General features: G+C 48.3%; 1 protein-coding gene across 1 annotated transcript; it reads right to left on the bottom strand.

Annotated features, from left to right (window-relative positions):
* Positions 1–3365: 3365 nt before the first annotated feature.
* On the bottom strand, positions 3366–5503 carry LOC311581838 (patr class I histocompatibility antigen, A-126 alpha chain-like; the record flags this gene model as incomplete). Its single annotated transcript, XM_084754357.1, has 5 exons — positions 3366–3469; positions 3595–3870; positions 4413–4685; positions 4919–5188; positions 5431–5503. The coding sequence occupies 5 exons, from the start codon at positions 5501–5503 to the stop codon at positions 3366–3368; spliced, it is 996 nt and encodes a 331-aa protein (XP_084610483.1).
* Between the last annotated feature and the right edge of the window lie 5524 nt (positions 5504–11027).

Raw genomic sequence — 11027 nt, 5'->3', positions numbered from 1 at the left:
CCAGGGCTCTACTGCCCTCTTCTGGCATCCATGAGGACTATACTCATGAGTGTAGACACTCCTCTCCCTCCTCTCCCTCCCCCACATACACAGAGGAACACACACACACACACACACACACACACACACACACACAGTAAAAGAGATGGCACCAGGCACTCACATGATATGAAGACATAATTGCAGGCAGAACTCTCATATACATTAAATGATAAATCTTTTAAAAATTGAGAAAAAGAATAACGATCCTGGAGCTCGTCATGCATAGAATCAGAGATTTTGACTCCACCCCCCATTTTATGTCTACCTGCTCATGTCTACTGTCTAGGTGTTTTACCTGCATGTGTGTCTTTGTACCATGTGTATTCAGCGTCTGAGGGGACCTGAAAAGGCCATCGGATCCCCTGGGACTGGAGTTTCAGATGGTTGCTAGCCACCAAGTGGATGCTGGGAATTGAACCCAGTCCTATATAAGAGCAGTCAGCGTTCTTAGTCACTGAGACATCTCTGCAGTCCAAGAATCAGGGGCTTTCACTGTATTTTGAATCCAGCGTATTCTCCAGGGTGTTCTAGCAAAGTTTTCTCCTCTGGGTGTCGCTGCAGAGTCAGTTCACCTCAGTTTGGTCTCAGGAAAGACTCTCCAGGCAAAAGGAATGACTTTAGGGCACCAGTGGATGTCTTCCTGGAAATCAACGCATTGTTCCATCTGCCCTCAGAATGGGGTATGAATAGCTTTAAGGAGTGACACAGGAGTGGTCTTTAAACACTATGTGGGACTTGAGCCTGTGCAGAAGGCTCAGCAGTTAAGAGCACTGGCTGTTATTCCAGAGGACCCGTGCTTGGCTCCTAAAGTCTCCATGAGATCTCACAGCTGTCTATAACCCCAGTTCCAGTGGACCCAAGGCCCTCTTCCGGCACCCTTGGTCATGAGACATGCCATTTGTGCAGATAAAATACCCATAAAAATAAAATAAAGAAATAACCGTGTGAGTCGTTGGGTAGTGAAAGTGAAGGAACGTAGTGACATACAAAGCATAAGAGCAGCTCAGTAGCAGTCAAGGAAAGTGGCAACAGTGCTTCAGACAGTCCCTTGTGGCTGCAGGAACAATGGCAGTCACAGTTTGGTGTTGGGTAGAGACAGGTCCATGCCACATGTGTGCAGCCAAGGAGCTCTCTCCAGAAACTGAACAGGAATATTCATCCAGCAACATGGTCGCTCTGGCAAGGGATCACATCCAAAGATACAATGTGGCCAGAACATGTCCTTAGCATATACATTTACTCTCTAACAATGAAGGTAAAGTTAGTCTGTAGAAGGAAGCAGCCATGTCTAAGAGTGAAGTCTAATTGAGGGGCAGACAAAGTGGTATCCCAGTTTGACAGAATGAGTCAGAGACAGGGTGTGTCCAACCTGCAGAGAGCCACAGAGGACGGTCTGATGCAGTGCTGGCCGGTTCCCTTGACTGCCTGTGGGCTGCTCTGTGGCTTTGAGTGTCTTTACTACATTCCTTCACTTTCACTATCCATAGAACCACATAGAGATTTATTTACTCTATGTATAGGGGTGTTCTATCTGCATGAATGCCCATCTATGCACCCCGGGAATGACTAGTGCCCATGGGTGCAAGAGAAGGGGCTCACATTCACTGAAACTGGGGTTACAGACAGCTGTGAACTGTCACAGAGCAGCAGAGGAAGAGGGGGTACCTAAGAGCAGTGAGAGAGAAAAGCGTGGTGAGGTGGCTCGTAGGTGCTGCGTTTGTTTGGCAGCTTTACTGGCACAGTTTTACAGAGACAGGTTACAGAGAGAACAAGCTGGACAGAGGGGAAGTCAGGATGACACAGAGACAAGAAGGGGCCAGGAAGTTAGAACATATTGCCGAGGTTAATATGGTGCCAAGCAGAAAACTTTTGTGAGAGGCGAAGAAGAGCCAGGTTGAAGCAATCAGACTGGAAGGGTAGATTATATGCAGAGTGGAAATTTCCAGGCCTAGAGATATTAGAACCGAGCACTCTCTTGGCTCAGCCCAGGTGGTGTGTTCACACAGCTCCGGTATGGCTCGCATCTCCTGACTTGATCTTAGGAGATAAAAGTGCCATTTACAAGAAAACTACTTAGGTGAACAGGGCAAAAAAAAATTTGAGGACTACTAGAGTGAAGCAAAGATCAAGTTTATTAGGAAGATGAACTAACATGTAAGCGTGAGGTTGGAAGAGAGACATGCACCTACAGAAAGATACAGAAGATAGACTTCACCTTCTCAAGACGGAGTTCCTGTTTCAGTCAACTTGCTCGGACTGGGTTCACCCACTAAGCAAACCATGGGAAGAGCTTAGCAAACAAAATTACCAAAATATCCACATCCTTATGTTCAAGAATGAAGATTAAATTGGTAGCTCATTGGAAACTAAAGTTCAGTCTCTGGTGGAGGTCTCCTGGGCCTGCCTCTCCTGGATCAGCGGAGCTGACTGGGGAAGACACACAGGGCAGTGTGGAGAGGACCCTGCTGGGATCTGGGCTGAACTCACTTCCTGTGTCATGCTGACAGCAGACAGACACTTGAGATGCCAGTGTGAGAAAGAAAAGTCAGGAGCTTTTGAAGTCACACAAGGTGGGCATGTCACAGTTTAAAAGGAAATAATTTAGAGCAAATTTTTATTGGTTATTGTCAAGCTGTGATACTGAACAGGCATCCATACTAAAAACAACCCCACCATAAGTCACCACAGCACAGGAGTATGTTCTCTGAACACTTCCTATCCTACTGGGAGAGATGCATCAGACCTCTGGGCACTGTCTCTGCCTATGGCAATACAGAATAAGACCTGTTAATAGCCCACAGCATTGGGCCCAAGAGGACATGTGTGACCTCCCCACAATGAGTGTCTGTCTACCATATTGCGAGGGTCTCAGGAACCAACACCCACTTTCTACTGGCAGACAAAGTATAGATGCCTCAGTCTCCCTGTGGGAAGAACACAACCAACGAGAAACCAAGGAAACAGTAAAGGCATGAGAGTGGGAGGAATCTCCTAGTGCAAACCCCAGGGAAGTTTCCAGAACTGAGCCTGCAGCTCCATGGAAGGAGGAGGGGACATGATGGAAGGCTGTACATAAAGAGGACTAACTGGCTTCCTGAGGGTCTGTGCTCAGTAGGGACCTACTCTGTGGCATCACCTCCATCAAGAGGGTGGTGGGTGTGTCCACTATTTCCTTTATGCTTTACAATAGAGTTCATGTCAGCGCACAGGCCCCAGCACCTGTGTGTGGAAACAGCCTTCCTCTTATGGGGCAGAGTACGTTAATAGCTTGTGCTGGAAAACTCTAGGGAGACCAGAACTCAGACCCTGCCCCTTCCTTACCTTTATTTCTTCGATATCAGAAAAATAATGACAGTTTCCATCACCAAAGCTCCGAGAACCAGGCCGATAAGAGTTGCCATGAGGACGATGGTTGGCTGAGGAGGCTCTGAGGAGGGAAGGGAAGGAAGAGGGAGGATGCTGACCCTAGCGCTCATTCCTGATCCCACTTTGGAGCTTCACAAGGCCTCACACTTTTCCTGACAGCACACTGTGCTCACACCCACTCCTCACCCCATCTCAGAGTGAGAGGCTCAGGTAATGCCTCGTGGTTCACATGACACGTGTATCTCAGCTCCTCTCCAGAAGGCACCACCACAGCTGCCAACTTCTGGAAGGTTCCGTCCTCTCCAGGTCTGGTGTCCAGCACCTCAGTGTCCTGAGTGTGGTTGTTCCCATCCCTCTGCCAGGTCAGGGAGATCTCAGCAGGGTAGAAGCCCAGGGCCCAGCATTTGAGGGTGACGTTCCCTTCAGGCCTTACTTGATGGGTTACCTGTGTTTGGGGGGGATCTGAGGGAGACAGTTGGAAACTTCAGGCATTTTTGTATTCCTCCTTTGGTTTGGACAGTGCTCATGTGACCATCCCTGGAAAGATGGGGGAGCTGTGCCAGGGAGGGGAGCAGACCCACTCAGAAGCCTAAACTTAGCATCTGGGTGATCCATTCCTGGGAAATTTCCATGATCACCATGAGCCAGCTCAGTGCAGGAGACTCGGGGTCTCCTGTCGGTACATAGGCTCCTGGTTCTGACTGGGCAGGGTCTGAGAGACTCAGCAACCCTGGAGTCAGACAGTCATTGTTGTTGTGCATGGAGAGAGAGCAGGCCTGAGCGAGGACGCGATTCACAGATGGAAGGGAGCTGCTGCTTAACTGACACCCTGAGCTATCCCAGGAGAAGGCGAACTCTCAGGGGAGTCAGGAAACTCAGGAGCACTCCTTCCCTTTGATGCAACACAGTGTAAGCATTCCAGCTGCTCCCTGCATAGGAGGAGCCCTCAGAAGACAGGAGTCCCAGGACCAGAAACAGAAGGAGTTGGCAGGTGCCTCTCTTACCAGAGCGCAACAAGGTCTCCTTCCCAAGGTCTAGGAATCTGTGAAGTGTTTCCACGCACGTCCCCTGCAGGTAAGTCCTGTACTTTGCCAAAATGTTCTCCTTCCATTTGTTCGTTATGATTTGAGCTGCCCTGCCCTCTGCGGTCCAAGAGCTCAGGTCCTCATTCAGAGAGATGTAGTCGTAGCCATAGTAGCCGACCCGATAGTGACCGCGGAGGAAGTGCCCATCATTTCCCACATTGCAGCCAGTCACTGTCTGTAGTGTGAGATACTCTGCCCCACCCCCCAGTTCAACTACTGTCACCAAGATGCTTCTCCCTCTCCTGGGATTTTGTCCCAAACTAAACCCTTAATCAGGTCACAATCTGTGGCTCTTCTAGATCAAAGGTCTCCAGAGGTCCCTCCGCCTTTGGCTTAACCTGGGACCTGGGGTCTAGAGTGGAGCTTAGTAGGCCAGACCAAGAGGACACGGAGGGGGCAATGACCTCAGACCTGGGATCACTCACCTTCCTTGCTGTGGTTGTAGAACTTCATCAGCATTTGAAGAAACCGTCTTTCATCGTGTGAGGAGTGCAGGGCATCCTCTGTCTCCTTCTCCCAATACTCAGGTGTCTCCTGCCCCATCCAAGGAGCCCGGGGTCGCATGCCTACAGTGGCTCCTTGGATGTCAAATGCCTTGAATGGTGTGGTGTCCACATAGCCTACCCGGATGAAACGAGGCTCCCAGATGTCCGGTCCATGAACCAAAGTGTCAAAAATCTGCAGCCAGTGTGAGCCTGAAGGGGGTGCACACCGAGAGCCTTACTCACATCCCTGGCCCGGGCAGGCTGGTTGGATGGGAAGGGAGCAGAGCAGGCATAGTGGGCGTCTCTGGATCTGAGATGAAGAAGAGGGTCAGGGGGTGCAGCATGGGGAACGGGGAGGGTCTGGTTGGGTAAAGGAGAAAGTGTAGGTATGAGGATTCCCAGTGCTTTGTTCTGCTCCCCAAAAGGCCATTTCCTCCAGATAGTGTACCCACCTGCACAATTCTGTTTCAGGGCCAAGACCACCAGAAGGAGGAGGAGGAGGGTGCAGGCTGCAGGGGTCGTCATCCTCCGAGATGAGTGGGGTCTCAGTGAGGACTGGTGCCTCTTCACCTTATAACCCTGATGTGGATGAGGCTGAATGGATGCTCTAAGAATTCCCAGAGGCAGTGACATAGAACTTGTGGGTTGGGTCCGGGAGAGATCACTCACTGGGTAAGAAATCTTTAGGGCTCTGCTTCTCCACCTCAGACCCAGTTCTGCAGCCAGGAATCATGGGATTCATGTCTGGGCATAAGTTGTTTTACCCTGATCCCTGTCGGCCTGGGCCTGGTCACAACATCCTTGAGTCCTAGCCCAGAGGCCAGCAAGTCAGCAATTCTCAAATGTTTGAATGTCAAGATTTCTGCACAGGCGTAGACACTGTGTAGCCTTCCATGGTGGCTGTGCCCTGTGGATTACATCATCCATGTTTACCATGATAGGAAGTGGAGATTTTGAGAGTTTTGATTCAATGAAGATATTAGTAACTAATTGCACATAGGCAGAATAAGAAGAGAAAGAACTATTTTCCAAAATGAAACAATGGTGTCGAGAGAGATTTTTGGATATTTAACACTTCTGGGAGATCTTATCTTTATCTTCCTCAGTGAAGATGATGAGAATTTTGTGTCTCCTCATTAACAGTTTTTCTTTATTTGAAAGACAGAAAATATTCTGTTTCACAAACACATTTTAAGTGAAACAATTTTAACACTCAGTTTTGTTTGTATGTATTTTTGTGTGTCTCTCAGTGTATGCAAGGAGTGTGTCCTCATGGGATCCAGGAGAGAGAATAGGAAACCCTGGAGGTAGATTTACAGGAACATGTGCGCTGCAGGGCTCAGGTGCTGGGGAATCAACTCTGGTCCTCTGCAAGAGCAGGACGGGCTCCTCCCATCTGTTCAGGCCCAGGAGAAAGATTTTCATTAACACTGCCTGCTAATTTTACTTTTCTTTTGGAGACAGGGTCTCGGTATGCCTCCATGCCTGGCCTGAAATGACTGCCTGGACCAGGCTGACCTGGAACTCAGGCACGCACCTGCTTCTCGCTCCAGATTGCTGCCGTGAAAGGAATGCACCAATCGAGTGGGCTAATTGCACCCGTTTCTCGTTTGTATGTCACTAAATCGGCACAGGTGGTACTTCTTCATGACTTTTTACACTGTGCACTTTAGACATCATTGAACCCTTCATCGTGTGCCCCATCCACATGCATGCAGTCCTGTGCACTGAAAAGATGTTATGTTCATGAATGTCACTGTAAAGTAGGACTGTCTTTGACAAACTTCTTAAATGCAAATTTTCAGAAATTCAGTGGTTAACGTGGGCACACATTTCCATTGGCCCTGGGCAGGGTCACATCTCCGTGGCAGGTAAGCAATGGCATCACAACTAGGTGGACTGAAGCAGAGTCTTAACATTCCTACCTTTTCCTATAATTAAAAATGAGGAATGTTGGATTGCTCTTATGTAAGGTAAGTTAAAGTATGTAAATGCAGGTTCATTGCAAGCATCTTTTGGCTGCCATGGAAAGGGAGAAAAGAGATTTTTTTAAAAAGCTATAGCAATAAATTTCCAAATTATATAGAGAAGGGGAAGGAAAAGTTTTGCCCTGAAAGTTTAAGGTAGAGTGCAGGCTATGCCAGCCATGTCCTGCAGCAGACAGGGACCAAGGAGTGCTGGGGGAACCTGAAGCTGACTGTCCCGGGTCTGGAGCACACCATTTCAGCCTTTTGCAAATGGATAAGGGGCAAAGTAATTGTCTTAACTACTTCCTGCTGATGTTATGGTGGTGATAGGGAGTTTAAAGTCTGAAATGTTGGCCAGGTTCCAGAAGAACAGGCTGCTGCTGATTTGCTGTCCAGGGTCTGAGAGCATCTGCAGCTGGGAAGGTCCAGCTAGGAGGAACGATGGAGGTCCAGGCAACACGATATCCGAGGTTGGACAGGAGCACTTGTGAGCAGCTGCTTTGACAATGTGCCAGATGATGCACTCTGGCAGGACACTGGAACATATATGTGGGCTGAAGACAAAGTTAGTAGGTTAGGGAGAAAATTCCCTTCAGGAATACATTTGAAACTCTTGAGGGAGCAAAGAGAAAAAGCTTAAGACAATGCTGATGCTTGATGAGAATTTTGGGAGAGCAAAGAAAAGGTCTGGGTGTAGGGAGCTTCTTTCATTTTACCCTAGGAAAGGCTTGAACATGGGAGAGCAAGGAAAAGGTCTGGATATGGGAACTTCCTTCCATTTTACCCAATTGCTGGCAATAATTAAAAGGCTTCAGTTTGGACCTGTCTAGGTTTGCTTGCAGAGGCATGTAAGCTTAGAAGCCCTTAATGTGGGCTCAGGGATTTGCAATTCTCAGACGGCATCCCAGAGGAGCCTGGAGACATGGCGAATGGATATGGCTTTTCCTGGGCAGCAGTGGTAGTGATAGCAACAGAAGTGGAAGCAGAAACAGCTGTAGCTGAAACAGAGGTTTCACCCTGTGAAAAAGTCCTATAGTTGTAGGTTAGTGAGAGGAAATAGGCAGTCATGCAGACCGGGGCTCTCAGCTGGTCTGCAGCGCAGAAAGGTAGCATCAGGTAGTTAGGTGAGGGGAGTCCCAAAATCAGAGAAAAGAAGGAGGAATCCCACCCTCAGAGACAGGTGGTGGGTGAGAAACTCAGGTTTTGGGTGGACAGTTCTTATCTGGGTTCCATTTGACCTGACAGATGGATTTCCTGCAGCTTACAAGAATCCTTCTAAGTTCATAAAGGGAGGTAAATTTCAGACACATTAGCATCATCACTGTTTGTAATTTTCAGTGAAATACACATTGTTAGACATGTAAACATTATAGGAAAAGGGCAGTAGACATATAACATAGCACAGGCTTGGGAAAAGAAGTTTGTGTTAAGAGCACAAATTCTCTGAGGTAGGTCTGGAAAGGCAGAAGCCTTTTTGACCACTGTGGATCAGTAACAAAAAGAAATTTAAAATCTTGGAACTATGGTAAGATCGCAGAGTAGAATGTTTTACCATAATTAGATTAATAAATTAGAGCTGCATTGTTCAGTGTCAACACTCTGAACAGTTAATACAACAATGTCATAGCAACAAGAGGAAGTGAAGCATCTTTCAGACATGTTCACCTTCATAACTTGCATTTTCCAACGTAAACCACCTTCTTGGGAGCTTTAAGCAGTAGGTGAAATTGCTGTGAGCAGTCACTGTCTTTAGTTAAAAGAATGGGATTTTAAGGCAGTGATTTAAACCTTGACTAGATATCAAGCTAACATCAGCTTAAGCATCAACGTGGTCAGAGACCTGAGGAGGATACATCATAACTTAAAGAATCTGTGCATTAATACAAATGACAGGGATGACTAGTTAGTCCCAGTAAACAGACAGTGTCCCAGGTGTCTCCTGTGACAGCCTGGCACCATGGGCAGAGACAGCCTCGCCTCAGGCACAGAGGACAGGGCTGCTCTGTGGAAGGTGAACATGGAAGAGGCTGACCTCATCTTGTGTTCAGCAACGTGAGACAATGACTCTCCAGTTCAGTTTGTCCACAGGATGATCCGTTGTAGATGTTGGGAGCAGTTTAGCTCCATGGCCAGAAACCACACTCCAGGTTAGAGTCACCTGCCACTGAGTGCAAGTCTTCTGAGACCTGAGACTGTTATGATCTGGGAATCTCTGTGTTTATAATAAATTTACACATGGTAAATGCCATATTCAGCAGATCTCTGACAAGATTGAGGCTTAGCTAGCATATTTGAGTGAAGCAATCTTTATATCTAGTTATCTGTAATTAATAATTTAAAACCCGTATGAAACTCATTAGCCAGGAAGCTTGTAGTTGAATCCAGGTTAGCTGATGACAGTGAAACAGCATCTATTTAATTGTCTAGGCTGAGTTTTAGAGGAAAAAAGCCAGGTGTATTTGACTCTTTAAAGCCAAGAGTTCGCTGATAGAAGCCTGGAGACAGTTATGGCGGAGCTTGACTCTGCCCCTAGCCTTCCCTAGCCCACCCTTGCCCGCCCACGCTCGTGGGTAGGGAGCGTGCGCGCGCACCCATCCACTGAGTCTCTAGGCATACGTGGTACAGAGGCTCTACCTTCAACATGGCGGCTACCGTGTGGCAGCAGATACGGAGCTGCTGTAGCCCTGTTGCCATCCCAGCTCTGTGCAACCTGCATAATAGGAACAAATGAAACAGAGATGCACCCAGGGTGGGGTAGCAGGACAGAGGCTGTGGCTGGCAGGACGCACCAGGGGGCTGCGAGGGCTTCGGTGAGATGGGTCATTATTAGCCTCCCTCGGAATCATAGCAGACCGACCAGGGCAGTAAACGCACGCAGTCCAAGGCACTCAGTGTCCAAGCAGGGGAAAGCTACTCGAGGTAACCACAGACGTCCACTGCTGATGGGTAGAAGCTGAGATTTACAGGTACCTTACCAGAGATATAGCAGGCAGGGAGCGTCGGTGGGGGGATGTGTAGCCATGCAGACAGCGGGGGAGAGATACCTGTGCCCCGGGTCCCGGGTCCCAGGAGACAGACAGCAAAGGAGCAGCAATTTGCCGCAGTTTAGAATCGGGGTCTGAAGTCAGGGCAGTGATGGGTTTAGATGGGAATAAATGGAGATAAAGAGTGAAGTTTGGCCCACAAGGAAATGAGTTCAGTCGAAAGGATTTGGGACTTAAGACAGTGCTGGAATAACCTTCCCCGCATGGGCCACCACTTTTATATATAATAATTAGATAATGATAGAACACAAGGCTCAGGTATTATGTTGTAGAGGAGTTTATTAAATGAGCATGGGGAGGAGAAGGAAAACTGGGTAGAGCGAACCCCAGAGACAGAGAGGAAGAGGGCGAGAAACAGAGAGCAAGTGGGGGAGGTAGAGGATATAGAGAAAGTAGAGAGATGGGAGTTGGGGGGGTAGAGAGAGAAAGAGACCACATGGAGGGTCTGTCCTTTTTATGGCCCTGGACAGGGTCAGGCACACAGGGCAGGTAAGCAATGACATCACAAGTAAGCAGAATCCTAACCCCATTACCCAAAAGGAGTGGCCAGTGCTGTGGGAAAGACAGATGGCCCTTGAGAATTTCCATTGCTCATGTTTTAAGATGGTACAGAGGGAGCAAGGGAGACAGAATTGCAACAGCCACAGCAGGAGAGAGAGTGGAAAACCCTTTCCCCTCAGTACCCAAACAGAGCAGTAGCCATGTGCCATTTTCAAAGGCCTCTGCTGAGCTGGTGGCTTGTTAGCCCCAGACCCTCCTGTCACCACACTCTCAGGACAGTCAGAGCACGTGATGGGAAAATATGCTGAAACCTGGCCCTCTGGATTGTTACACAGGGAGGAAGAAATGTTCAATCAGACCATGCAGAATTCAGATTGGTAGAAACCTGGACCGACCCAGAGTCTGCACAGACTATTGCACAGTTCCAAGTGTGTGCAAACTAGACATGGCCCTGACAGAGGCCAGGTCAGTATTCAAAGCCAGACTCCCAAAGGCACGTCTAAGGTGTGTGCAGCATCTGAGAGCTGACCCATGAGA

The sequence above is a fragment of the Acomys minous genome, assembly GCF_964271855.1.
Source record: "Acomys minous genome assembly, chromosome: 13".
Taxonomy (NCBI): Eukaryota; Metazoa; Chordata; class Mammalia; order Rodentia; family Muridae; genus Acomys; species Acomys minous.
This window is presented reverse-complemented; position numbering and strand designations above follow the sequence as displayed.